This window comes from Alosa alosa, chromosome 9, assembly GCF_017589495.1.
Source record: "Alosa alosa isolate M-15738 ecotype Scorff River chromosome 9, AALO_Geno_1.1, whole genome shotgun sequence".
NCBI classification, from domain to species: Eukaryota; Metazoa; Chordata; class Actinopteri; order Clupeiformes; family Clupeidae; genus Alosa; species Alosa alosa.
Genome location: NC_063197.1, coordinates 16,243,770 through 16,271,431, shown reverse-complemented (window position 1 = coordinate 16,271,431; position 27,662 = coordinate 16,243,770). Strand labels below are relative to the sequence as shown.

Sequence of the window (27,662 nt, the reverse complement as noted above, 5' to 3'; positions counted from 1 at the left end):
TGTAAACAAACACATTCTTTATTAGAACTTTTTAAAAAAAATTAAACACGTCAAACATCTTAAAAAACACTTTCAACAGAACAGCAACGCACTCTCTCACTCTCACCTCTGGCAAAAGTCCTGAGTGGCACATTCCTGAGCAGGCTCCTCTAAACCTACTGAAGCCCAGTCACGATCATGCCCAGGCTCAGATTCAGACATGGCCGTGAATGATGTGGGCCACCTTCTTCTCCATCGCCAGCTCCCTCTCGTGTGTGCTGGCACAGCGCACCTCCTCCTTGGGCGTCTCCAGGAAGTCGACCTTGTTGAACCCCACCCACTCGCCGCTGACCGCCACCCCGTGCGCCAGGCACAGCCGCTCGGCCTTCTGGGGCTCCGTGAGCGCCAGCAGGCTGGCCAGGTGGCCCAGCGGGTAGCGGCAGTTGCGGCTGCTGTGCCCGTGGCTGTAGAGCTGCAGCAGCTGGCGGCGGATGGCCAGCAGGTGGCGGTGGAGGGCGCAGCCCTGGAGGAAGTCCAGCCGGTCGGCCAGGCGCAGCAGGCGCACGGGGTTGCGCTCGCAGAAGGCCCGACTCACTGCCAGCGCCAAGCACACAGCTGGAGAGGAGCGGACACGAGCGGGAAGCTCCAAAACGTGCTGCATCACACGCGCACAGCCTAGGAGAGAGAGGCAAAAAAACTAGATTAGCATCTCACTGTACATGAGTATTTCTACTGAGACACGTTTTTTGGTGTAACAGTAAATCTATGAAAGTTTTAGTCAAGACACTTTTGTGATAAATAAGGATATTGGAAGATGAGCCTATATAGGTTGAACTTTACATGTATGCGGAAATGGTAACAGCAGTAGTATTTGTAAATGGGGCATGTAACCAATTTTGTGCATCAATGGTAAAACGGTGGTAAATGTAGTGAAGTTATGCATGTTGATAAGGAAGTGTATGCAATTTAGTGTTTGTGGCAAAAAAACTGTAATAACCTACCCAGATTGTAGAGCAGGTTGAGAGCCTCAAACTCCTCTTGGTTTTTGTACTGGCTTTGGTGTGTGCCATCGCCCTGTTTGGGTGTGCCCTTGGGCACTTGTGAGTCTCTTACTGCATGCTCGTCGTCTACAGTATGTGTGTTCTCCTGTTGGCCGTAGCTCTCCAGCAGCCAGCTCAGGCTCTCCTGCAGGTGCGTGTCATTGATCTTGGGGTCGTAGAGCTGCAGCGGCTCTCCACAAAGCCTCTGAGAGGCGTAGATGAGTAAGCGCACCGTCCGCTCCAGGATGGCCACACACTCGGCCCCACTGGCCCGCTGAATGATCAGGTCCTGTCGGATGCTCCGCAGGCGGTCAAACACAAAGCTGTACACCTGAAAGGTACACCACCATCATCACACATTGCTAACCCAGTTACAGCAGAAGCATGGTTTCAAGTTTCACCATCGCACAATCACTCTTCATTTTATGAAGACTGACATAGAAAACTTAAATCTGAAGGTATATGAGTTAATAGTAGTAAGATAAATGGCTCAAACACGCATCTGTAAAACAAGAAAGATCCATCAGATAGGAGACAAACTACCTCTCCTATTGTTCTTTACAGATTTCTTGTGATTATTGCTACAGATGGACCAAAGAGACAGAGATCATTCTCTCTAACCTCAGTCCATGGCTGAAGGGTCGGGGAGGCAGCGATTTCATCAATGAGGTAGCAGACCGTTTTGAGCAACACAGCCGGGGGTCGGAGGTCACTGGGTTGGGTGGCATCCTTGCCCGCGGCAGGACGGGAGTACTCTTTCACCATGCGAGCGGGGTCAGCCTTTGGCCGTCGATCTTTCTCTGTGCCCGCGAGCATCTCGAAGTGGTGCAGTCTGCACTGGGCCTCTCGGTCCTGCAGCTCACGCCTGGGACACATGGCCATGCAGGTGCCCCGAGGGTTGCCGTCGGGCCTCTGGACTTCCTCCTGCTCTGGCTGTTGTGTCCATCCCTGGTTCTGTCTGTCCTGTTTGGGCTTCAGTGTCCCATCCGGCTGCGCTCTATCCTCCTGGTCTGACCTGTGTCTCCAGTTCTGGGACTGCTGTCTATCCTGCTCGGGCCTCTGCCTCCAGTTCTGGTGCGGTCTGTTCTTGTCCTTCTGCGCTCTCCAGTGCTCTTGCTGTGGTCTACCCCATGGCTCTGGTCGATCGTCACCCTGGGGTCTCCTCTTCTGTGGGTGACCCCACCCCTGGGGCTCCTGATAAGCCAACTCTGATCGCCCAGCACGCGCCTCGCCCTCTTCCTGTTGTGGTCTCCATCCATGCTGAGTCCTTCCTCTGCCTCTTCTTGGGTGGTTAGGTCTCCCGTTCATGGGAGACAGAGATAACTGTATTTACAAACATAGATGACAAGAAAAATAGATACATTAGACAAACAGACCATGAAAGAGATGCTGATTTGTCTCAAAAAATAGTCTACTTACATGCTCGCGGTTCATCACCATTCAATTATTTTGAGCTTATTTAAAAGCCCTTGAGGGTTGTGCTGTACAACTATTGATTAACCCATTGCAGCACCAAAAAACGCATATAGGTAAATTTAGACTCAAACATTTTATTCTTACATTAGAACTACTGCGGTTAAACTCGTAATCCATGTAAGAAATTTAGATGCAGTGCAATTTTGCATCTTAACAAATAACAATAAAGGTCTTTTCGATAAAATACGTCGACTTGTGCAATGCTGGTAGTATTTCTAACAAGCATTAGCCTATCCCCTGATGGATACCTAACAGTGAACACAACGGTGATTGTTGATTACGCCGTTTCACTAGGCCTACTTTTAGCAATTCAGCGAAATCAAGGCGAGAGCATGGGGACATTAAGATTAACGTGGCTTAATGTCTCAAAACAATGTTCACCAAATTTCTCCCTCCCATTTTCCCTTAGAGATTTCTTGTCATTATTGCTACAGAAAAAAACATTTATGACTGGGATCAGTCTGGTAGGCCCACATCAAAAATCATGACGCTAGCTTCACTCGTTACGGTCCGGTCCACTGTCCTAACGTGATTTTGCTAGGTTGTTGTAAAGGCTAAATTATTCTCCGTGCTCGCTGTTGTTTGAAATTGTTATTCAGTACACATTTCGTCGAAGCTACAAACTTTTCAGAAACAGCTAGTTTTCGCAAAAAGAGCCGCAATATTTGGACATTCACTTACAGCTTTTTAGAAGAACTTTGCGTTCCCAGATGAACGGGGACAGTTGACAGGATGCACACATCCGCTATGCATTCAAAATAAAAGTCCACTGCAACATGTAAAGTAACGATCAGAAAGGACACGCTTTACGGCTTATAAAACGCGAGGTGCGCTATGCTTTCAAAAAAACGACTGCGCTTTTCCGCTTGGAGTTGAACTTTTTACAAATGGAGGCGCTCAGGGAGTCGAGAAAAACGCTAGGCGCTCTGAGCGCATAAGAAGCACGCAAAACGCTTACTGTCATGAAACATAAAAAAGGCGCACCTCACTGCAAGGACCAGACGTCCTGTCTGATCGTTCCCTAGTAGTGTTTTTCATTACAGTTAATGTAAATTCTACCTCTTCTGAAAACTTCATTCATTCATACATGTCCTAATAATCGAACACAAATAAACGAACCCAAAATAGATGTGCCACTAAGATAAGATAAAATAAGATAAGCCTTTAATCCCACATCAGAAAAATGTGCTTGTTACAACAGCCAAGGAAGATATGTCCAGAATATCTATAAGAAAATATAAGAAAAAGGAAAGAATATATACTCTTTTGATCCCATGAAGGAAATTTGGTCTCTGCATTTATCCCAATCCGTGAATTAGTGAAACACACTCAACACGCAGTGAGGTGAAGCACACACTAATCCCAGCGCAGTGCCGGGGAGGGGTTAGGTGCCTTGCTCAAGGGCGCTTCAGCCGTGCCTACTGGTTGGGGTTCGAACCAGCAACCCTCCGGTTACAAGTCCGAAGCGCTAACCAGTAGGCCACGGCTGCCCCAGAAAAAAGGATGTGCACCATTCCTGGAGTCACTGCAATACCGGGTCGATGTGTGGAGCGGACAGTCTCCCTGTTCCAAAAATCAAATTAATATATGGTCCTCGGGTAGAGGACGTATTAGATATTAAACTGATAAGAACAGATACTACACTTGATCTTAGCCAAAAGGCCGAGAAGCGAAATGTAGCAAAATTAATAGTTAAAGAGATTAGTGTACACAATATCAACATACACAATAAAATATCTGACCCTTCAGGGGGGTATTCCAAGTACGTGGTTTAGTGGCAAACCAGGGTAAGTTAACTAAGAGTAAGTGCTAAACCTCCTACAACAAGAGCCCTATGGCATTGTTTTGTTAGGAGAATGAAGCCATACAGCTCTTCTATTAGGAGGTTTACCACTTACTCTGAGTTAACTAACCCAGCTTTGCCACTAAACCACATACTTAGAATACTCCCCTGGACTGTGGACCCAGGTAAACAGTACTGTGTGAAACAAAGTAAGTAATAACCATCAGATGTAAGTTCAATCATTAAGGTTTATTAGTTGTACAAAATGACAAACTCTATAAGCATTTCTGTCTGTCCTTTCTTCCAAATCAATTTTCAGCTAGGGGAAAACATGTAATAAGACATATTTACAAATGGTCATATAATTACTGTACAGTTTCAGACAGGTAAAAACCATTCAAGTCTGCAACAATGCTCAGCCCCCCTGAAAATGGTATAGGAGATATATATGCACTAGTCATATTTATTTCATACACACATATAAATACACAAATCTACACCACAAAACACCACAAAAGTCAGATGTAACCAAGATCCTAAGAACTCAGGGCTGGAATCAAGGTCACTGGCTGGCATATACACTCTCAGGCACTGAGATGGTTATGGAAGGAGCAGATTTTCCTTCCCCAAGAAACTCTCAACAGTCAGCTGACTCACCAGGGAGGAGAGCTCCTGCAGGTCTGAGCCCCCCCTGTCAGAAAAGGGAAAGGACATCACGTCAATTAGTAAACTCTCAAGCACAACCATTTGCCCTGGGAAAAGTTGACTATCATACTTCTACATAACAATCATTACAGTTTTGAATCCAGACAGCTAGGGTAATTAATATACCAGACAGTGAATAAACCATCTCAGAGAAGGTGTCCATTCATTGGCCTACCTGATTAGTTGCTGGTTAAGATCCAAGGCTGAATTCTTTATTCTGTTCAGATTCTCACAAGCAGACTCACTTCCCTGTTCCATCACATTCATATGCTGCTGTAGGAGTTCCTCACTTCTCTTCAGACATGACTCGGTCTTCTCTGCATTGTCACATCCAACAGAACAAGCAGATGGGTTAATGAATACCACGAAAATACTGTGTGACCCAGTGGTCAGAATAATAGTGCGATAGTCCCACACTTTAAGAGTGAAATATTTGAAGACCCGCCAAAGTCAATGAAAGCCCAGACTTATCCATTACAAATGTTTATGATAACCTTGTACAAGTGTGAACCTAAACATGTCTGAATAATGGTGATATCCATCACTTGCACCTCCTGACCTAAAAACTCCTCTCGGTTATCTTCCATGTGGAGGTTCTTGACTGGCAGCTCATGACGTGTGGCATCCACAGCTGTGGCCAGCATCTGGTAGTTTTGAGTAAACTGAGAGGCCACTGCCGCCACTGGGCTAAGTGCAGCAATCTGAGAAAAGAAGAAGGTGAACTGTCAATTTTCAACTTGTGCTGGAACATTATGATGTCATGGTTGACCATTTAAAAGTATATATATATATATATATATATATATATATATATATATATATATATATATATAATATATATATACACTGGGCCACATACCCAGAAACTCAAGAGATGATAACACCATCTTACAACACAAAATCATGACTTACAGCCCAACTCACTAAGTTCTCACAGCTGTACATGTTTAGTTCAAGTACCATAACACCACCAGGGAGAGACATCTGTGGAATGCTAATAAGACGAGACCCTGTGAAGTTACCTGTGCATCCGACAGGCTGTTCAGCTGATTTTGTTTCGCTCTCAGGTGATATTGACGCTTCTTCTTTCGCCCTGCAACTTGCATCTCCCTCTCTGCCTCCATCATGGCAAGAAGTTCCTTCTCTGCTTCCTCCCTCATGATGATCGTGTTATGATCCAACTGAAAGACAACTCCATGAGCACACATCCTTACTCAGCATGCCACCACACAAATTCTCAAATGCTGTTAGTAGGCGTTTTTTTTCCAGTCTACATCTAAACAATATGTGTAGTAATGGGTAGGAAGTATAGTGGACACAAGTCATTTGTTTATTATAAGGTACATAAAAGTATATAAGTATATAAAAGTCTACAAACTGAGATTTAGAAAACGGTCTTGTGTAGTCTCCAGCAAATTAAGGCACTGATTTAACATCAAATCCACACTACACCAGTATCTCAAATGTTGGTGCTTCATCTTGTCATTTAAATGTACTGGGAATTTCACATCATTGGGGTACCTTAGCCGCCATATACGTGTCAAGGAATGCCTGGAGTTCAACTTTAGATTTAGACTCTGTGGTTTCTGTGTTCCGGGGCCCAGGAGTCGATGGCTTCTCTGTAACACAACATATATGGTGCTTGCACAATTTAGGGTGTAACGGTACACAAAATTCACGGTTTGGTGTGTACCTCCGTTTTGAAGTCATCATTTGGTTTGCAAACCTGTAGGTACTGCTAACCTAAAATTCTCTGACAATATTGCTAATGCGCAATGGGAATAGTATTTTGAAAAGATATCAAATGGGTTTTTTTTGCTGTTAACCTACTAAACTGACATATGTTCCGCCACTTAATATGTTTGTGTGGGAACTCAAATTTGAAACATGGTCCGCAAGCAAAAAAGCCTACTGTTGATTACTGTTAAAGAATCAATTTGGTATATTCAGTACAGTTCTGTATTAAACCTAACATCCTGTACTTAAAAGGTTCAGTACAAACATGTGTACCTTTAAACCCCTATGCACAACAGTCCACATATCTCTCAAAGATCCCATCATGTAGAACTCATACTCACCAACAATGGCGGACATATCAAAATCTGGCCGCAAGGCATGACCAGCAAGAATTGTTGACTGCAACACACCGTCACAGTTTACTGCTAAGCAAAAAGACAACATTCCAACATTATGTACAGCTAATCACTTTTTTTCACTGATCTGCAAGCTCTGTTCCAAAATCAAATCAATTTAAAACCTAAGATCTTTTGAATACTGATCTCTAACCTAAAGTGGTCCTCAAAGACATAAACAAGGCAAACCAAATTGTATTAGTTTAATGGTGAAATGAATTCCGATATTGAAGGCTGAACACAAACAGCAAAATATCACCGGTCCTCAATCTTAAAGCATTACAGACATCTTAAATTAGGTCAACGACACTGGTCAAGCATTCCCATCCACTGTCCCTACTCACATGTTTCCTGTAATATGGTGTCATGGGACGCCTTTTTAGGGGTTGCAGGCTAAAAGAGAATACATACAAAAGTTCCTCGTTAGGGTTAGTTAACAGAGGGTATATTGTAAACCTATTCAATTAATGCCATCACAAGGGTACAATCTCCTTCATTGCCGATTCGTATTGCTAATGACTATGACAAGTGACAGTTCCAATACTTCAAGACCTACCTTAGGCTGAGGTTTCTTCCCTGTTGTTTGCATATAGCGAGATTTCACCGTGGTAACGACAGCTGTGGTGCAATAACAGGGGATATGGTGCAAGGGATAAGTCAATAAAATTATCGTTTGAGATGTGGTCTCTAATGAATGTAAAATAACAGACCACAGATAGAGTTCTGACACTCACGTTTAACCTTTTTCCGCGTCCCACTGTTTCCACTGACATTTTCATTCCCGGATACCCCACTGCAAAATGCAAGCTTATTATTCATTTACACTGACTATTTATTAAACCTGCAGTTAATGACTAACCATCATGACATTTTCGATGGTCATCATGTCACAATACATTCTTCTCGAATAATACTTAATACTAAGAATTATCATACTTGTTTTTTATACAATATTACCTGGCATTACGTATGCATTACTAAACGTGTTAAAATGTTTGACGTCAATTAGCATTGGTGCAAAAACAAGCTAACGTTAGGCTTGTTGCTTCTGATGTTGACATCTAGCTGCTAGTGTAATCATTCGTGACAGCAGCCACACACTTGAACAACCGAATATTTGGACCACATTGTGTCACATATTAAAAAGAGCACTGTACTTGTTATCGATACTCACTTTCGACCATCTCCCAATATACTCTTCTGAAGCTCAGTTGATGCAAACCTTTTGTTAGCCATTCGTAGATTGGCGCCGATGCCACAAAAATAAAGAGTCGTCGGGAAACAAATGACTAACAAACAAATTACCTTTTTTTCCTCTTCTTTAGTTTATTGGCAGATTGCATCGTATAATTGTTTCATACCGCCACCTACTGTACAGGAGTGTGTAGAATGTTGCAGAAACCTTTAATCTGTCCTGTCACCAGTCTGTTTGTTGGGGTCAAAAAAATTGCGTCAGCCAAACATATTAAGGTACATTAATTCTGCATGTTTAAAAATAAAGTCATTTTTATGTCTAATGTTTTAGATATATTTATATGTTATGGTAAAAGGACCACTTTAATTTTGAAGTGTGAGCACTTCCGCAGTATGACTCACTGTGGTGTGTTCGGCACAGGTCTTGCAGTCTCACGGTGAGATTTTCTGTAGGCTACGTTATGAGAAGACGTTAACGATATACAACGAAGTTTGATGAACTGTTTTTGTTTTCATTTGTAATGGTAAGTCGATACTTATCTTTTATGTAATTTAAAAATGACTTTATCTGTGTCTGCCTAATTTGCAGTCTTCATGCTGAACGCACTCCATCCAAACCAATTTTAGAATAATCTTACATATTCAATGATTACATACATACCTTCATAACTTGGTGAGAGGAGAGCACCCGTGTAACATTAAACTTTTTTTTATTCCTCTGTAAGTCTTCGTCAGATTTCAAAACACTTGTACAAAGATTTTACGCCCTTCAAGAGGAACGCGTGGAGGCTTACAAGTTGTTCAATGAGTAAGTTGATAATACACGTGGGTAAAGCAATTCATCTAACGTTAATGCACTGTGTAGGCCTACCTTTATTGTTGCAGCAATGTCCTATTAAGCACTTTCCAAAATGCAGATTTCTTTCTGCAGCTGCTGTAATGTTAAAGTCTTGTGAAAGAACATGGTTCCTATGAGATTCTGATTATAGCCTACAATCAGGTCTCGACTTGCCTAACTGCTACTAGAGAGCCTTTAACAACTGGATGTCAGATGCTCATTTGATCATCTTTCATATTGTTTTGAACGATTATGTCAACCTAGCTAACTTGACATTTTGATCAGTATGGCTACAGTGAAGTTCTCAATTTCCTATTCTGTTCCTTCAGGGGTCATGAGGCTTACTTGAGGACTGGCCCCCACTACGACTTTGACCACTACAAACAGCTGGTCCATGAGATAACCAAAGCCTTCTCTGGTATTTCTAAAGAGATGCTGCACATTAAAGACCAGCTGGACCAAGACTTTGACCGCTCAGACCTCGCAGAGCACATTGACCAGCTACAGAACAAGGAGAAAGTCAAGCTTGAGCTGGTAAGCTTCACATCAGATGGAGCTGGCCAACAGAAGAGTCATGGCAGGCTTGTATTGTTTCCTGAAGTCATATTAATTGAGGAACACAAATGTCACCTTAAAGCAAAATTCTGACAAAGATGCCACTTAGAAAATTGCTGTCAGCAGGAATATATCTTCTGAATTCACATAGAAGATAAGAGTTTGGAAGTAGGGCTATAACAAATAATCTATTGATGAATTCCTCGAAAGATTGATTAGTTGTTTGGTCAGAAAATGTTGAAAAAAATTACTCAAACAGATTCACCGATTGCCAAAGTTGAAGATGAATTTATTATTCAATTATTAAACTAGATGTACCGCATAGCGGTACAAAATATGACCGCCGCTCAATCCTGTACATCCGTTCCGCGAAAAATAAATCACACTTCAATTTGTCTCCATATTTTACTCCATCCCCCACTCTTGAAACTTTTGTGTATGCTTGTTTGGCATGCCTGAGTGTGTGTGTCTGCTGCACAGAAAGTAGCCTACTGGTGCTGAAAAGGTGAATAGATTGTAGAATAGCCAAAGAAGATGTAGCATTGTTATAAAACCTTTAAAATCTCTAAACAATCACAAGTAGGGCAGTTCATCACAGTTCATCCATTGCAACTGGATTGATGAAAGGTCACTTACACCTGTAGGCTACATTGTATTTGGGAAAAGCAAAAGGTATCAGCATAATGTTATTTATTTATTTTTTTTTTTTTTTTTTTTTTTTTTTTTATGTATTTATAAACAAAAACATCTCTGTCAGTTCCATGCCGTTTTCAACAGCTATCAAGAACAAAGGTCATTTTTGGATGGATGGATTTTTTGTGAATGTTTCTTCTTCTACATAAGATTTTAGTCATCTTTAGTTCATGTAATACTTTATTGTCAATGCACAAATTAAGTAACAGTAGTCTGAAACGTTATTGTTAATGCACAAATTAAGTAACAGTAGTCTGAAACGAAATGCTGTTTTACATCTAACCAGTGGTGCAAATAACTGACATGTCCAAATGAGCCTTGATGAAATGCGTCGCTAGACTTACACATTTTAACGGGCCAAAGTGGAAGAGCTGTTGTCCGTTATTGTTCGTGCAAATATAGGCTGATTCATGTCCCCTTGCATTGTGTAACTGAGGTCCATGGCTAGTCTGGCTTTCATCAGACCAAGCTCAATCTTTTAAGAAATCAAAAATAAATAGCGGGCAGATCAGGCTGGGTTCACCCAGCCTAGTCCATAGGCACCCGATATTGTTTAATTTTCCGATTGAGATATCCACGCTCTGGCTATTCTAAATGCAAAAATGTATCAGGGAGTTATGACAAAACTGTAACTAACAAACTAGATCCTAATAGAAAGCTGTTAGCTTCCCTAAGCTACAGGTAGGCTTATAAGATAGCCTATTGACAATTTATGTTGTAAATAGGCCTATGCTGGCGACACAAATAAAATCTCCTTTGGAAACCAATGGATTCAACTTTTACAACTTTTCTTTTGGCGAAAAGTTGTAATAAAATTCACGCAGCTCCATGAGTCAAGGAAAGCGCGAATAAAGTAGCCACTTCTAAATGGGACCCACTACACAGTAGCTTAAGGTGTGTTGCTAAAGCAGCCATCATAGATCATGTCTATAGATCTGTCAGTATAGGCCTATATATCTATGAGCAGCCATAATGAAATGAAGGTGTCATTATTTGAATACTTCACACACACATGCTTTTTAATTTCACAGACTACAACTACCAAAGCACATTGATTTCCCTCTCACACCCTGCACGCACTTAAAACAAAATAAACAGGCGTCTCAGTCTCACGCATGTATAGGCAAAACTGTATCAGATCGGTGTAACGTTGCTAATCTTTCATTGCACAGAATGATTTTGTAGCACGTGCAATAAATGACAGTCGAAAGATACAATTACAGTGCTGCTATCAATTTGCTAGGTATAACCGCATTTATAGGTTTCTACAAATGCAATCAATCAAATTGGCCTCCATCACTCAACCAACGCTAACGGTAACATTACCTAGGTCCTTATTGATATTATAAGATTAACGTACCTGCAGTAAAAACCAAGCATGTCCGATAAACATCCTCAGATTTATTTCGGCTTCAAGAAGAAATGGGAATTACATTTCATGTGAACATCGTCCTATCCTTATTAGATGTTCTGTGCGGTAAATTACAGTCCTTGTAGGAAGCGTCCATTGTTTTTCCAACCCAATTTTAACTTGCAACAAAATTACGTCTCACTGCAACGATGCGCCATCTAGTGGACAAACGACTACTTATCGCCAATACTGGAAATGCAGCCATGATGATGATGAATATTTATTTTGGCTTTCTTTTAATCCTACTGAATTTTTTATTATGTATCGGCCGTTCTAATACCGATAGTATGTGGGTGCCTGTGTGTGTGTGCATGTGTATATGTGTGCACCGCCATCTACAGGCCAATGGGTGTACAGTCACTAAATGTACACATAACCTAATTTTTTTTAGACCCCCCCATGGATGAAATGACAATGGAGGGACTTTGACAATCCCTATATGACCACTTCGCTAGCGGCAGTCATAATTAATGACAACTAATTGATTCATCTATTACTTGTTGCGGCCCTACATTAACGATGATGTAACATTAGATGTCACATTAGCCTTTGTGGTAATGGATGTTGTGGCATGTTTGATTTGGTAGGTTTGATTTAGTCTTTTGCCTTGCTGCTAATCCATGATAGCTGCTGGTTATGCTGCTTCAAACTGTGGAGGTCACCACTCTTATTGAATTCAGTCTATGATATTATGTCATCTTTATTAGCCCAAAAAGTATGAAAATAACCGCCAACGTATTCAAACATTTTGTTTCATGTTGCACAAAAAATATCAAGGACCAGTCACTTGAGTGCACAGGCTATAATGATCGATGTTCACAGTAACCAAAACCCCACACCAATGGACCACACTTGTGCATGATCTCAACCAGCCTATGAGGGGGAAAAACTTCTTGGCACCAAAATAGACAGTGCTAACTGGCTGAAGCTAATCGCCGAAAGCAGTATCCCATGCTTCTTTCAACGCTTTCAATATAATGTGTATTGATGGGCAATAGCAAACATCTGTAGCTTGTTGAAATTCAGTGGAGTAGTTCCACACTACAACAACTGCAGCAATTGTTGGCAACAATTACCTAATCAACTCGCCACCATTCACTGAAAGGTTCTGAAAATACTCAATTGGACTTCATACGGATGCATCCTTTACTGATGCATACTGTATCTGAATAGTTTCTGATTGTAAACTGTAAGTGATACCTGAACAGTTAATCCAAAATCAACCACAAAGACAAGAAATATTTATTCCTAATAACCAAAAAGTTTTGCTGGTATCTTGCTGAATGTGCCTTAAGTTATTATTTTTACTTCCATTGTGAGAGTCTTAAGTGAGTGCCAGAGTAGGCGACAGTCTACTGTCAATGTCTGGCATTTGAAGTATTTCACAGCTTTAAGGGTTTTATAGATTTCAAGGACCAGACGCATTTTAATATATCTTTACAAGACAGTTCATAAATCATTTTGTCAGCTGTAAAATGGAACTTTTTGTTTGGTAACTTTTCTGAGAAAGCTTTATAAACATGAGGTCTTGTGTAACACCATCCCTTGGGGCAAGTTGGGGTTCTGGACAGCATTTTGCATAAAACAGCTGAGAACACTATTTTCCTCTCAACCACCAGAGGTCAGTTTTATCTCTCTGGTGAATTTCTGAACAGCCACAGTCACATCTTAAAAGTGTGTGGCTTCCGCAGTACAGTGCTCTTCTGACCAAACTAGACATCGCTGAAATAATTTCAAGGAGAACTGAACTGACCTCCTTCCACACGCTTACATTTGGGGCCAAAAGCCCAGTTTGATTATTCTCACAATACTTTCCTCAGCAGCTTGTGGCTGGCATAGGTATATTATGCTAAATTGATGGAGTACGGCGATGGATTACTTTAATCCGGGGTTGACAATAACTTTGGGACTTAACCACCTTTTTGCTTGTTAAAAAAACAAACACAAGTATCATAAATTACTAAAATCATCCCCTTCAAGCTCAACAAACACAAGTATCATTAATTGCAATAATCATCAGCCCCATATGTGGTTAGAGGTTGTTTTCTGCACTGACAAATTTGACCTGGTTTTGGTTGGCTTTAAGAGGTTTTGTTTTGTGATGTTCAAAGGCTTGATGATGATGAGACATGTGCTTCACAGACTGCTAAGCTGCAGCTGGCCAAGCAGACAGCCCAGGACCACCCAGATGACCAAGGCTGCCAGGAGAAAGTCCAGGAGATCAGACAAGAGTATGACTCTCTCTCTCTCTCTCTTTACCTTTCTTTATTTCTCTCTTTCTTTCTCTCTCTCATTGAGGCATTGCCATTGTCAGTTTTTGTTTACAGCTGACAGTAAGCCCTTTCTGATCTGTCTCCCTCTGTTCCACAGCATCGTTAAGAACCAGCAGGCGTTGAGCGAGATCCTGCAGGACTTCAAGTATGACTCCGAAGAGCCTGAATGAGGGAGGGGGAAACTGAACACCTAGAGTGCGAGAGAGTGAAGCAATGAGCAAGAGGCGATCTCTGGATGCTTCAGGGGGGGAGAAGGGGGGTGTCCGCGGATGTGAGGAGGGGTGAGAGGAGCTCGCCAGCCACAGCACTGACACTGACTGATGCAGTGGTCCCCCACCACTTCTCCTCTCGTTCAGCATGAATTATTGATTGCTCTCTGGACTGTCTGCTTGCGGAGGCTTGACTGCTGATGCCTCTCTAATCGGGCCTCTCACCCAGTGAAAAGTGGCTGTGGAAGACACTCCTGGACACACGCTGAGTGGGCCAGTATTGATGTATATAAGTACTTATTTTTGTGGGATATGTACACTCAGGCTCCATAAACAGCTCTGGAAAACATCATCTCAGAAATCGGAAGCTGCCTTGGGCCTGCAGTAAAATGTTAATATTGACGTACACCTTGACCGCTCACAGAGTTTTTTTTTATTATTATTATTATTTTTTAGCCTGCCTGCCTACTTCTCAGTTGTTTATACACCATTTGTAGAATCATTACCTGCTAAAACCATCCTTGTTATCTTCACAAAGTCAGATCTCAGAATGTTGCCTTGATTCATGTCACATTATTTCACGTAGCCTAATTCACCTTCTTACAGAGAGTGTATAATGAATTGATGATATAAATGTCATGGGAATTCTTGGATCATCATTTGACAATTTGAATAAAATGGAAGTTGAATTGCAGTCTGTTCAAGTGGTCCCATCAGTAATATTGTTGGCAAATGATTGATAACACATATGGGACGTTCTGCCAGAAACGTTTCAATTAATAATTAATATAATAAAAAATGTCTAGACTAGATGATTGATTTCTAGGAGTTGTTCTGTAAAAGGATATGTAATTCATTAGGCTCAGATGTTTTTCTTTATTAAAAATACTTGAAAATTATAAATACTGAAAAATGGCCTGTCCCAAGCCAAATCTGAGCAACAATCTTTCACAGTTTTGTTGTGATAAAGACTGATGTTTTTAAAAAAAAAACTATTTTCAACTATACTCCACTGAACTTCCTTGTAACCTTAAAGGGACACCAGGCAACGTTTTCGTGTTAATTGATCATCTTCGTAAGTCGGTATATGGTTAAATGACTCATTACGGGGCGAATGAAGGCTCTCGCCCGCTCCTATACTGCCTGTAGGAATATCCCACTTGCAAGTTTGGTGTATCCTCCCGCCGACCGAAGCAGGATCAGTTTACAGCACAGAGGAAGGCTAACGAAACGCTAGAGATTGTTGCAAACGTGTGTAGGCTATAATGGCAGAGCCGGCGAAGAAGCAGCGAAAACCCTTGACGGAGCAAAATTGCAAACCTTCGCACTTCAGAATGAGTAAACCATGTCTGAGAAAAGGGGCACTCCTGAAAACCAGTATGCCCCTCCGTCTGTCCAATGTTACTTGACTTCATCTCTATCGTCTAAACTTTAGAAATCTCTATTGCACAGACTGATGTTTTTTTATAAAAAAAGAAAGAAACACTAAATACAAATTTAAGTTGTTTTTGTTCACATGAACAATACATGAAATTAAAAATAAATTCTAGAAATAAATGGCAATTTACATCTTTCCATACGTTTTCGTCATGCCCTTCATGTTTACATACAACACTACATAAAAAATGTGCAGTTATGACTCAAAGGCTTTGACATTTGACCATGGTGATGCTGATCTGATGGTGATCAACAGTAAGTCCTCATTAAATTATTTGTTTTTAAACTGTTTTTTTTTTTTTGCATTCTTTATTTCAGGGGAACGATCTCAAGGGCCAGGCCTCACCACACTAAAATATCCTAGATACAAATGGAATTGTTGTATATCTAAAATATGTCTAAAAAGCTTACTAAAATCCCTGCTTACAAGTAGTTTTGATTATGTTCATGGGCAGAGAAATTGCCATTAAAATGACTGACCGTCAGGCCCCATCAAAGCCCTATATAACTTCCATAGAGGCCATAGATGTTACGGGGCCTGACAAATAGCCTATTAGTTCCTATTAATTATTTTTATTCAAGAATAAAAAACATCCTGAGATGGCACAATAGGTGCTCCTCATAGTTTTAGAGTGCCTCCATTTGACTCAATGTTCAGATTCAAGAATAAGAATAATTTTCCCCCAAAGATGTTTTAAGTGAAAATGTAAGTTTCTGGTAGAATGTCCCACTTACATTTTCCATTAATAAGAAAACTATGGTTTTCACTTCACTCCCATTTACATCATCATATATATATATGCATGTTAATGAAACAGGTAAATACTGCGGCTTTAATATATTTTGGTCCAGGTCCTCTTTATATACAAACATTTCAAATGAACTGCTAAAGTAGGCAAAAGGGAGTAAAATATATGTAGATAATGTACTATATTTAAACATGGTCCCATATCACTTAACAAGCATTATATAGCAATGGACTAAATTCTTTCAAGAGCAGAATTTGAATGACCAATTACATTGTAACAACAGAAACATTATAGCAGCATCAGGTCAGCATGGTGGTTTCCTTTTGTAGGTGTTGCATATACATATATACTGATGATTGGGTGCATTATGTCTCCACAGATCTTCCTTGTAGCCTTAAAGCAAAATTGCAATCCTTTGCATTTGAGAATGAGTAAACCATGTCTGAAAAAAGGGAAGCTCCTGAAAACCAATATGCCCGTCTGTCCAATGTTACTGGACTTCATCTCCATTGTCCAGGCTTTAGAAATCTCTCCATTGGACAGTGCAGCAGCAGCGTGAGCCCAAGCCTCTCTGTTCAGGAGGCCGCCTGTGCGAATGTGTGGTCCTCGGGTCCACTCTCGTTCTGAAGTTCCGCCCCGTCTGCTGAGGGAGCACCATCTGAGCACATATTTCACCGTGTCACACTCTCCTGCATCTGAGTCTCTTCCTGCATCTTTCATACCCTGTGAGTCCTTCAGCTCTCTGTCTTGTGTCTGTCTGCGCTGTGCACTATGATTTATCACCTGGCAGAATCTGGAATAAGGAGAGGGCAAAGATGCAAACATTGTTATGCTGTACCAGGAAGCATTCGTCATAGCCTGAGAGTGATGCCAATACACCTCAGACAGAAATGGTGTGTCTTTGTGAAGGTAAACTACTTGGGTTCTGATTCAATAGAAGAAAACTTAAATCACACAATGTTTTGTTATTAAAGGCATTCTTTGCTCTGGTGAATAATCATAATCTTAAAAAAATAAAATAATAATTTACATCTCATCTTCAAATGTATCTTATCCTGAGATAATTCAAAACTAATGTTAGTGTCATGTAAACCAACAGGAAGTGGATAGGTGATTGTATTAAAAATTACCTATGTTAACCTGTGTGTGTGTCCATTTGACACATTATTCTTCATGTTTAAATAATGAGCTCACGGCTACAAGGCCAGTCTTATTTAACTGTTTTCAGCAATTCTACAGTTTCCTCAAAAAGCGACAAGGTCGTTCTCAAAGTTCCCCGTTTTCCTCTGAGTCAGCATCACGATTGTGAGCTTTGCCTCAGAGAAGAAACTACAGTAAGTAGGTTAGTGACCAGGACAGAGTCCACCGGGCTGAACAGGGCCTCACCAGAGCCTGGCTCACATCATTGGCTCTGAGTTACGATGGGAAGAAATGCATCGCCCTCTCCCTATAAACAAGCCTCCAGAGGAACTCATTACGTCTTGTCATTAATTATGTTTTATATGCTCCCCCTACTTGAGCTTTGTTGTGGCGATAGAGCAAACGAGTGCATTTTTGGCCATTTAAAAAATGCAATAGAATGGATGCAATGCAAAATCATGTGTTTGATGTTTGGGAGTTGGAAGTGATCAAGTGCAGTTGGAACACTGATGGATGTATTTCTCTTGCTTCTTGGGTTTACTGAAGGCTAGCATTTCTTCGTAAATGGTAGGTACCTTTATAAAGTGCTTTTTCAGGGGCTGTAAGACAGCATATACAGTAGTAACAGCACTTAAATCTATCACAATTAGAAGCCACAGACATCCCAGTCTCATCAATTTCAATGATCTTCACATGAAAATAAAATGCTTAATGTAGACCCTATATATCAAAACAATATACAGCTAAACAAAGATATGAAGAAGATTTTTCATGGAATCCAGTCTGTATGTGTGTGTGTAACTCTGACTGTATATTTCCATGCCCAGACATGCTCCCCCAAACAAGAAAAGAATCAGAATGGCCCCTACCTCATTCCCCTAATCCAAACAAAACAACAAACATAAACAGGAAATGAAATCTCGCTCACCGACCTGGTTGCGCGTCTTGTGGGACTTCTGCAGCCAGGCACGCCACTGGTCGTAGAGTTTGATGCTGACGCTGCCGCAGCCTGACGCGTGTTTGCGCACCCAGCCCAGGAACTGCTTCAGCTCCCGACGCAGCGCCGCCGTCTGTGACCCCGACTTTGCGTCGCACGACCCCGTCTGCAGGCGCTCTGTAGGAAACACAGGCACACAGCATAATGAGAAGGCAGTGGCTGTGAAATAGCATTCACTTTTCAGCTTGTTAAAGAGAGACAAACAGGCATCTCGTCTCCTTGAAACCTCTATCATCTGTTTTCTTGTGCTGTGTCATTACTGACTGAATATCTGACTAACTTTATGCCCACCATGATTATCGTTAAACCACTTGATGAATCCTCACAACAGGTTGTTTTTTTTTTGTTTGTTTGTTTGTTTTTCCCTGGCCATAAATCCTGTTTTGTTCTCTGTTTGTGTTTGCTTGTTGTTTAATTGGCACCCCCATCCAGCTCTGAGGTTTGTGGTGGCAACGGGACAGACAGAGGATAGAGGGCAAGTCCACAATGACAGTCATCTAATGAGGAGAGAGAGAGAGAGAGAAAGAAAAAGGAATAAAAGAGAAAGACAACAACAAAGACTGTGGAGAAAGACTAAACTGTGGTCTGGCATAAAGAAGTCAGTATAGAGGAACTGACAGGGAGACCACAGAGGTCTGAGGCTAGGTCTGGCTTTAGACCGCTGGGCAACTTTCAAACCCATGAGTGGCCATATTCCATCTCTTTACCGAAATGGAGTAAATATAGATTCAAGAAAGAGAGAGGAGAAATAGTATCTGAGAACAAATACCAACCTTTCCAGCTGCATTACAAGGAACTGCAGCCTCTCTTTCTCTCTCTCTCTCTCTCTCTCAAACCTGTTTCTATTCAAAATTAATGGAGTAGGGGTCTGATTATGAGTTTGATTGGCAGATTAAAGATTATCGATCGTTTGAAGCACACTATCTTTAAAGACATATCAATCTGTCCCCCCTAACGGTCTGTGTATCTGCTAGTGGTCTTCGCTTAGCTGTACTAATGAAAGATTCCTATCATTCTCGTGTTTGATCTTCTCTTTTGTTGTTCTCTGGGGGATTGCATACGGTTTAAATTTTAGGTTTATCTTGGGAACAGTCAATCCTGAGGAAATCAACAACATTCGTAGCTGGTTATGAAGACATGACCATTTGTAGCGCAGCCAGGTCAACGTCAAACCCTTTTAGCTTCTGTAAAATGCTGAAGTCACGGCCAGCAAGCAATACGTAAAATATCCAAAGGTTAAGGAGAGTTCAGGAGTGCCATAAAGCACAAGCTGTTGTAAGCCTACTACACGGCTCTAGAAATACGCTTACTATACGGCTCTATACACCATACACTATAGTAATATGCTTACTATACAGCTCTGAGTAACTATTATATTATGCTATTATGTCTGTTTTAGATTCTGTCAAGCTTGGGTGAGTTACCCTGTTATTTGAAAGTTAGGCTACACCTAAGATTCACAGAGTTTTGAAAAAGAGATAGGCCATGCAGTAGTAGTAATGGCAGTTCATGGTTCTAGGAAGTCCTCTTGTAAGGTTCTCTTTCTGGGCTCTTTTAGTGTTTTGAAAAAATCTAAGATATGCATTTTTCTGTGCCACCACAGTGAAAACAGGTATGGTCTATCCTTCGAAATATGACACTTTCCTCTTAGCATCAATGCATACCTTTGCAGGCTTTCACTAAGTTGTTTAGATTAGCCATGATGTTGGTAATGTAAGCATGCCCATTAGCTGCATACCACTCTGAGGGGTTGAGGCTGCCATTGGCGGACTCCAATCACTCCAAATTCCTGGCTTTCTTGAGCCATAGATTCCCACGGGGTTGCACCTAACCTGGACAAAATACACTGTTCCAGGTCTGAGGCCAGCTAGCCGGCAGGATGTCTGGTTTCCCACATTCTCAACCACCTGGAAGGAAATAAGAACCACACAGTCAGTTACGCCACACCCGCTGACTCTTGGTTAGCATGTGTCATACCCACACTTGATGAAGAGTGTCATTTTACTGTAACTGTGCAAGCAGTAATTCAGATTATATCAAATGGGATATGGTTAACAAATCCCATCCTCAATCCAAACACATAAAGTAACCTATCCCTTGTGTTCAGTGCAGAAGATAAACCTTTTCAGTAGGTTTTTCATACAAGTGAATACAAAATGGAAGGCTAGATGCACGTAAATCCTGTTATGTTACAGACTCATGACATACTGTAGATACAAAAAAACAACCGTATTAGGCATATTATTTCTCACATAGTTAGTGTGTTTATTTTGTCATTTATTTTACTGTATGGCATAGAGGCATCTAAAATGTTTCCCTTTTCTTATTTCTAGAGCCAAACATACATTTGTTTCTGTCTCTGAGACACCTAAGAGAAAGGGCCTGTTAACGTCGCCATTGGTCATTAATGCAGAGGCCTTATTAAACACAAAGCTTAATAGCAGGCTTGGCTGTTAACACAACGTGCTTGTAAAAAATGAACTCATCATCTCAATGTCAGGGGAAAGGGTTGCAGCATGACATTCAATCTGAATATTTAAATTTGCCACGCACACACACACACACACGCACACATGCACGCACGCACACACACACACACACACACACACACATACACACAGCCACATCAATCCATACACATGTAGGCACACAGACACACACACACACACACACCTTCCAGTCGGCGCTGTTTTCGAGCCTGTAGCGGATTTGGTACTTGGCCCGGAACAGAAAGTCTCGGAGGGCTGGGGGGCTCCTCCAGCGCACAGTCAGCTGGTCGCCAAGGATCCCCACACGATTGACTTGCACATCAGGTGGAGGGTCTGTCGTCACTGAAATGTAACCATTACAGAGTTGTTATCACACACAACCATATAAATCTGAAATGCCATTTGAAGAAAACAACACTGCACCAAGTCTCTGCTACATATGCTATATACTGCATATACTGCATCTCTCTCTCTCTCTCTCTCTCTCTCTCTATGATATATAATGTACATTGGTACATTGTGGAGCAATATCTTTCACATCAACATAAATAACACCAACTCTGAAAGTCAGTGAAAGGAAAAAAGTGTAAAAGTCAGAGAGGTAAAGAGAACATAATCCTTTGGACTTTCCTTCATCTTAAATTTCACTGGCATATACATGTAGGTAAAAAAGCATCTGCGTGCTTGCAATGGTTTCTGATGTCATATAAAATAAACTATTCATCAAACTCAAAAGCAACTTGAAGCTTGTGGGAGAATCAGAAGGGATGTCACTGGAGATGCCTCCTTACACAACCTTATCAGGGTACAGGCAATCTGTTTCCAAAGCAAACAGTGAATTATTTATTCATTCCATCCACAGAGAGAGACTGACAAGTAATGTGTCTTTGAGGGGGGCTCTAACATCAAGGTGTTTCTTTCTATCTTCACTTATATTCTGTGTATGTACCTCCTCATCGATTTCTGCCTGTTTTTTTTTTCCACCCCGTTTTACAGAATCCGATTGCTTTAATTTCCCTCTCTTTGGAATGTATTCAGGTCATTTTGTTTCAAAAACACAATCCCCAACACTGTGGTGTATGCAGAAGTTGCTTTTGGAAGTATGTCTCATGTATTTTAGCCTCCACAAGTCAGTTTTGCAAGTGGGTATGTGTTCCGTTAAATCACATTCCCAATCATGTAACTCATTATTGATTGATTGTGCATTGACATCCATGACTGATCTTAATTATGTTTGCCTCAGGGGAAGGATGATAATTAAGTGGACAATAAATAGTTAGTGCTAGTTTTCCAATTGTGTTAGCCATCCAAAACTAATGAAAAACAGCATTTAAACTTTGACTTTGACTTTGAAGTCTTTCTGACTCACACACACACACACACACACACACACACACACACACACACAGACACACCAATATATGAAACAACTTTGCACACTTTAACTTATGAAAGTGCCTTGAACATAAACCTAATGTTCCCAGAACTATCAACATATGTCTATTCTCCATTCAAACACAATAAAATGTGAGGTCAGAAGTGTCATGCCTTTTATCCTCAGAGTATGCTGGGAACTCCGGTGTAAAGCACACAGAGCGGAGCTGAAGCAACTTACCCACATCTATGATGTCCAGCGTCACCACGCGCGACGAGGCCGAGCCCAGCTGGTTGGTGGCCTCCACCCAGATCTCATACGGGGTAAAGACGGCCAGACCGCTGGGTATGTAGCAGGTATTTATCCCTCTGTTGTAGTCTGTACACACCGTCTCCTGACCGAACCACCTGCAACACACATCAATGCAGAGAGCCTGTGTCCTCAACTAAATTCAACTCACATTCCTTGCTGTTGTGGTGAACTATTATCGTAATGCCAGCAGGTTATAAGACATAATGTACAAATGGTACTAAATGAAAAAGTGGCTCAACGTTTAGTAATTTTAAGTTATGGGGAGAACCATTTACTGTCATACACGATTGAGTTTTACATTCAAGAAGGAGACCTGGATGCCAACGCAAATGCCAGCTACAAGTCTCATCAAAATACCCAACATTATAAGGGACAATAAAACCTTTTGTTCTACATACAGCATTTTGGCAAAATGTTTAATAGCATACAAAATAATATGCAAAGTACAACAGTGAAATGATGCTTTTTTTGCTAAACAAGACCTTGAAACAGATGTTGAATATTTGTGTATATTTGTATGCATGTGTACACAATCATGGGTTTGTTTGTGTGTGTGTGTGTGTGTGTGTGTGTGTGTGTGTGTGTGTGTGTGTGTGTGTGTGTGTGTGTGTGTGTGTGTGTGTAACCAGGGTTACCTCAGCTTATACTTGAGTGTGTATCTGGTCCTGATGAAGCCCTCTCCAGGCCCCCCAGGGCTCCATCTGCAGGTCAGGTCCTTGGTGTTGTGGGACCAGCAGGTCAGGTTCACAGGTCTCTGAGGTGGCACTGGCAAGGACAGACAAAACACACTTTATAGTATCCTCCTTTACACACGCTGATGACACCACTGAGGGGTCAGGATGTCTGCAAACAAAGCCCTCTGGGTCATAATTACTTACTGCCTACATAGAGGCAGGAGCCGCCCAGGACCTCCCCCTTGCGTCCGTGGCACACCAGGTTGTCTCCGGACTGCTGCCGGGAGCCGTTGAGGTTGTGCAGGGTCACGGACAGGGCCCCGGGGCCCTGGACGTGGTACACACTGCTGGGGAGGCGGTTCCCGTTGAAGGTCCAGTAGAGGAACCCGGTGTGGAGCTGCAGCCCAGGGCTCAGGGTGCAGGTGGCGGTCAGACTGGAGCCCACCAGCAGTACAGGGTCCTGGGGCGACACCACCGCCGAGCCTGAGGAGGGGAGAGGGTCAGTACAGAGAGCATGGCAAAGACGAAATCTTCTGTGTGAAATCAATGGTTCTGCCTATAGGGAACATCTGTGGGAAACCACTGGTAGCATGTTTTAGTCTAATGTGGTGCCATGGAAGCAAGGGTGAGTTATGTGAAAACTGAGCCTTGTGTTTACATGTTTTTGTTTTTAGGAAAATGCCCCCCTACCCCAGAGCAGTAAGCATGTCAAAAATGGGAAGGAAATAAAAAATAAAAAAATGACCCCCTTTTTATTTTATTTCGCTGCAAAAGACCAGTGAACCCCCACGATTACCGCACGCTGCTGCAAGAGAACAGCAACTCAGCTGGAGCCCACCGAAAGCTGGCCGCATTGCACAAGCATTGATATACAGATGGATTTTATCCACCAAAACATTCCTCACCCCACTTAGCTGACAAAGCCTCCGCAGAAATGTACTGCTGCTTATTGGGCTGCAATGTGTCAATATGTTTCATGAAGTGGCCCATAAAAGCCATTTTGGAAGTCTTTTGTGGCACAGAAGTCCTTCAAATGACAGAATAAATAGAGACATGAGATCTTTTCCATAATATAAATGTTCCAAATTTGTATAGATTTTTAAGTGGGGAAAAACCTGTCAGCAATAATGAAAAAAGTATTGATGCAGAGTCCTTCAATCTAGTCTAAAAATGTGATAGATGTGTTGATCACAAGACCTAAAGCAATGGTAGACAGTGTGATTGTGTGTGTGTGTGTGTGTGCATGCGATATGATGTAGAGTTCAGTAGAGTCTGCTGGCTCTGCTAACCAGGTTCTTTTCCATATTCCATAATAAAATACAAACTCAAATTCAGGTCATAGAAGAACGCTAATTTTGGCGGGGTGAGAAACCCCAGCAAAGTGTGTTCTGTTTTTTTTTTCAGGAAAAAAAGTCATAAAAGTGCCACTAGATTTATGGCATTGATGTCACTCAGAAGGAATGTTTTGTCCAGATGAGACAGTCATATGCAAACTGTAGAACACACCTAAAACACAGATGGATTGCATGGACTTATCATGCTTTTATTGTGCCTTCAGAGCATCAAAACTACATCCTGTATATTTAGCACTCAGTATTAACCACTGGTCACAAAACACTTAGGATGCCCCTTGTGCAAGCGTTTGGAGAGCCCCTTGTTAATGGCTGGATTTATGAGTGCAGGCCGGACTTGTCCAGAGAAGGAACCTGGAGAGGTCGTCTCAGGTAGTTTGTCAAACCCCTGAATGTTTCGCCATCCCAGCTCGCCCACTCATTTGTGTCTGAAATATGATGGATGTTCATGAGAAGTGTTACCAAAAGAGAACTAATCTGCTACAACTCCACTCCTTTGGGGAGATCCAAAGGTTAACGTATGAAGTTTATTATGCCGGCTGTTGGTGGGGATCAGAAAAGCTTTCTAACATATGTGCCAACGTGCCCTTTCCAGTCTGACAGGACCAGACAAAAAGCCGTCCAGACAGATATACAGTAATTTACGAAGTGGTATTTAAAATATTTAACCATTTTAGAACGCTGTATAACATGTATCACGACCAGAAGTCAGTCTCTTAGGATCTAGGATACTACCACCTCAACCTAACAATCTGTTCACCAATCCCCAGAAAGATGAAGAGACAGAAGATTTTGTGCTTTCTGTAACCTTATGAATCAATCTATGAAAAATATAAAACATTATACAACGCTAGTTTTTCGAAAAGGGATTACAGTCCACACCACACGTTATATTTCAATGAGGATGATTATCTGCTCATTAAATATGTGATAAATTACAAATAAAATATCAGTGTTGATAAATGGGTTATAAAAGTCAAGATTAAAATGTGAGGTTAAAAAAATGATAAAGCAATCTTGATCTCCCATATCACTCTGACATCAAGAAAACATCTATAAAACTCTATCTTATAGGCTAATGCCTGAAACTCATACGAGAAAAGGACTCCCACTTCAGAAAACCTGCATGAAGAGATATTTGGTCAGCTGTGTCTCCTCCAAACTTTTCGCACATTCCCAAGGCATCTTCTTACAGCTGAGAGGCACATTGGGCTTTTGTTGACAACTTTGAGAAACGTGTCCAACCCCTTCTCATCTGTCGAATGATAATCCGCGTATGCTGCAGACCACACGGCGAACAACCTGTCACTCAAACTGCAGTTTTGTACTTACATGCAGGCGAGGTGAATATTTGATGAAGAAGCAGCACGCGACACCAAAACGAAATCATATTTCTCGTGGGATATTCTTTGATAAACACGCCGGTCCGAAAAAGTTAAGGTACGGTTACAAAATCCATTCCAGTGGTTCCATTTGCAAAGGCCCTGCTACGACCATAGAATGACTATACCAATGCAAATTAATGGATTAGCATCATCGCTCAAACAAACGTATAACAAAGATGAGAGATGAGCGAGTTACTGTTAGTCGAGTAAAGGTTTGCCTGGGCGCACGCCTGAAAAACTCAAGTATCCAGCGGAATACTTCTCAAGCCCCTCCCAAAATCTTCCTGCAGTCACAAGTCATTAGTACTTTATTGAGTTTCGTTGCTATGATTTTGGCTTGTTTGTTTGTGTGGTTCCTCTTGGGCGCTTTGATGTTTGGCCCAGTGCGTAGAACTCCTTAGTTTTGTCAGGCAATTAAAATCGAGCACGGGTGCGTGTCCACAGCATCATAATGTCCTCCTGGCGTCCAACGGGCATGTCCTATCATGGCAGATGTGCAATACCTAATTATGTTTTCACTTAAGAAACTAAATCATATGTAAATATGTGTGTATACCAGTTATCCAAAAACTGGTTACAAATTATGAACTTGAAATATCTTGATTCATATGTTCAAAAATAAAATAGGCCTATCAAATCATTCCTTTAATCAGTTAAGATATTGAAGATCAAAGGTAGGTCAAGGACAAGTGTCTACAAACGCATAATCTGTGATTATTTATTCATTCTAAGCTCTTGGTCATATTAACCTCATCTGAGAATCCATCATCCAAAGGGTTTTATAATCAAATACGCATGACTACATTTAAATGTTCAGACAGTTCCTCTACACTTGGCATTTTAATCAAAAAGGCCATCTAACTGTTAACAGTTCTCTGAAAATGGTTGGCCAAAGTGCCCCATGCCACATCAGTTAAATATTTTTGGGATGCCCCACTTGTCTGGCAAGCAAATGTTGGTGGACAAATCAAGTACAGAGTCGAATCTGGAGAAATCCTTCATTATGTGTCAGAGCTTTGGATGCAGTTCCACCAAAAAAATCAGCATTAATATGAGTCTTTTCACTTCTGCACCATATACCACCTAAACAATGAGAAGAGAAGAATTAGATGAGTATTGCTTTGCGTACAAGCTGACTGTACACATGACTGGAAGGACTAAGAATCCTTGTTGACACAGTTTGGTTTTACAGTTTTCCCTTTATATCCAAGCATCTGCAGCAGCATTCCCCAAACACCCAGTATTGAACTATTCTGCATTCTGACCTGGGATCAACATTTCCCAGCATCTTCCTAACCACAGTCATTTTGAACAGAATGTAGCTGAACTGACCTCAGACTGGTATGTGCGGGCGAGACATCCTAGCAAATGTGGCCATCGTCTATCCGATTCACAATATGGACACTTACTCCATTAGTTCAGCGCTCAGTCTCTCTTCCTGTATCGCACACCACTGTAACAAAT

General features: G+C 41.5%; 5 protein-coding genes and 1 pseudogene across 9 annotated transcripts in view; 1 reads left to right on the top strand and 5 right to left on the bottom strand.

The window, feature by feature from the left end:
- Nucleotides 1–193, bottom strand: part of cpamd8 (C3 and PZP like alpha-2-macroglobulin domain containing 8) — a 46,767-nt gene extending 46,574 nt beyond the window's left edge. The window contains exon 1 of the mRNA XM_048252497.1: nt 107–193. The gene's annotated coding sequence lies outside the window, so the exon portion shown is untranslated. The remainder of the gene's footprint in view (nt 1–106) is intronic.
- Nucleotides 3–3,284, bottom strand: sac3d1 (SAC3 domain containing 1). Of its 2 annotated transcripts, none has more exons than XM_048252500.1 (4): nt 3,177–3,284; nt 1,641–2,342; nt 981–1,350; nt 3–654 (listed from the first exon to the last, which is right to left on the bottom strand). In XM_048252500.1, the coding sequence occupies exons 2-4, from the start codon at nt 2,325–2,327 to the stop codon at nt 194–196; spliced, it is 1,518 nt and encodes a 505-aa protein (XP_048108457.1). In that variant the 5' UTR covers nt 2,328–2,342; nt 3,177–3,284; the 3' UTR covers nt 3–193. The 2 variants fall into 2 exon arrangements, with proteins under 2 accessions (XP_048108457.1, XP_048108456.1); XM_048252499.1 differs by lacking the exon at nt 3,177–3,284 and adding an exon at nt 2,439–3,167.
- Nucleotides 3,285–3,995: 711 nt separating this feature from the next.
- LOC125301311 lies at nt 3,996–4,169 on the bottom strand (annotated as a pseudogene).
- Nucleotides 4,170–4,508: 339 nt separating this feature from the next.
- On the bottom strand, nt 4,509–8,446 carry haus8 (HAUS augmin like complex subunit 8). Of its 2 annotated transcripts, none has more exons than XM_048253608.1 (10): nt 8,290–8,446; nt 7,850–7,908; nt 7,672–7,733; nt 7,460–7,508; nt 7,062–7,145; nt 6,505–6,602; nt 6,006–6,164; nt 5,543–5,684; nt 5,159–5,300; nt 4,509–4,969 (listed from the first exon to the last, which is right to left on the bottom strand). In XM_048253608.1, exons 1-10 carry the CDS (start codon nt 8,349–8,351, stop codon nt 4,879–4,881), a joined length of 948 nt encoding a protein of 315 aa, XP_048109565.1. In that variant the 5' UTR covers nt 8,352–8,446; the 3' UTR covers nt 4,509–4,878. The 2 variants fall into 2 exon arrangements, with proteins under 2 accessions (XP_048109565.1, XP_048109566.1); XM_048253609.1 differs by having other exon boundaries at nt 7,062–7,142.
- An 81-nt stretch (nt 8,447–8,527) lies between these two features.
- Nucleotides 8,528–14,982, top strand: rex1bd (required for excision 1-B domain containing). Its single transcript, XM_048253610.1, has 6 exons — nt 8,528–8,585; nt 8,731–8,833; nt 9,035–9,117; nt 9,477–9,681; nt 13,949–14,037; nt 14,177–14,982. Exons 2-6 carry the CDS (start codon nt 8,831–8,833, stop codon nt 14,247–14,249), a joined length of 453 nt encoding a protein of 150 aa, XP_048109567.1. The 5' UTR covers nt 8,528–8,585; nt 8,731–8,830; the 3' UTR covers nt 14,250–14,982.
- A 1,108-nt stretch (nt 14,983–16,090) lies between these two features.
- On the bottom strand, nt 16,091–26,410 carry crlf1b (cytokine receptor-like factor 1b). 3 transcript variants are annotated; one of them, XM_048253030.1, is made up of 8 exons: nt 26,146–26,410; nt 23,666–23,944; nt 23,423–23,552; nt 22,716–22,882; nt 21,285–21,442; nt 20,350–20,518; nt 18,547–18,728; nt 16,091–17,132 (listed from the first exon to the last, which is right to left on the bottom strand). In XM_048253030.1, the coding sequence occupies exons 1-8, from the start codon at nt 26,201–26,203 to the stop codon at nt 16,995–16,997; spliced, it is 1,281 nt and encodes a 426-aa protein (XP_048108987.1). In that variant the 5' UTR covers nt 26,204–26,410; the 3' UTR covers nt 16,091–16,994. The 3 variants fall into 3 exon arrangements, with proteins under 3 accessions (XP_048108987.1, XP_048108989.1, XP_048108988.1); XM_048253032.1 differs by having other exon boundaries at nt 17,042–17,267; nt 18,543–18,728; XM_048253031.1 differs by having other exon boundaries at nt 17,042–17,267.
- Nucleotides 26,411–27,662: the final 1,252 nt, after the last annotated feature.

What these genes read in the sequence shown, in the direction of transcription:
- sac3d1 (XM_048252499.1), bottom strand. Translation starts at nt 2,459, where the DNA reads ATGGTGATGAACCGCGAGCAT. An exon ending in CCCTTCAGCCATGGACTGAG is followed by an intron (nt 1,351 to 1,640) that starts GTTAGAGAGAAT and finishes TGTACCTTTCAG; the next exon opens with GTGTACAGCTTTGTGTTTGA. An exon ending in CAACCTGCTCTACAATCTGG is followed by an intron (nt 655 to 980) that starts GTAGGTTATTAC and finishes TCTCTCTCCTAG; the next exon opens with GCTGTGCGCGTGTGATGCAG.
- haus8 (XM_048253608.1), bottom strand. Translation starts at nt 8,351, where the DNA reads ATGGCTAACAAAAGGTTTGCATCAACTGAGCTTCAGAAGAGTATATTG. An exon ending in GACGCGGAAAAAGGTTAAAC is followed by an intron (nt 7,734 to 7,849) that starts GTGAGTGTCAGA and finishes ATTGCACCACAG; the next exon opens with CTGTCGTTACCACGGTGAAA. An exon ending in CACCATATTACAGGAAACAT is followed by an intron (nt 7,146 to 7,459) that starts GTGAGTAGGGAC and finishes CTTTTTGCTTAG; the next exon opens with CAGTAAACTGTGACGGTGTG.
- rex1bd (XM_048253610.1), top strand. An exon ending in AGAAAGTCAAGCTTGAGCTG is followed by an intron (nt 9,682 to 13,948) that starts GTAAGCTTCACA and finishes TGTGCTTCACAG; the next exon opens with ACTGCTAAGCTGCAGCTGGC. An exon ending in GTCCAGGAGATCAGACAAGA is followed by an intron (nt 14,038 to 14,176) that starts GTATGACTCTCT and finishes TCTGTTCCACAG; the next exon opens with CATCGTTAAGAACCAGCAGG.
- crlf1b (XM_048253030.1), bottom strand. Translation starts at nt 26,203, where the DNA reads ATGATTTCGTTTTGGTGTCGCGTGCTGCTTCTTCATCAAATATTCACC. An exon ending in AGCCTCAACCCCTCAGAGTG is followed by an intron (nt 18,729 to 20,349) that starts GTATGCAGCTAA and finishes TGTTTCCTACAG; the next exon opens with AGCGCCTGCAGACGGGGTCG. An exon ending in CCCACAAGACGCGCAACCAG is followed by an intron (nt 17,133 to 18,546) that starts GTCGGTGAGCGA and finishes ATATGTGCTCAG; the next exon opens with ATGGTGCTCCCTCAGCAGAC.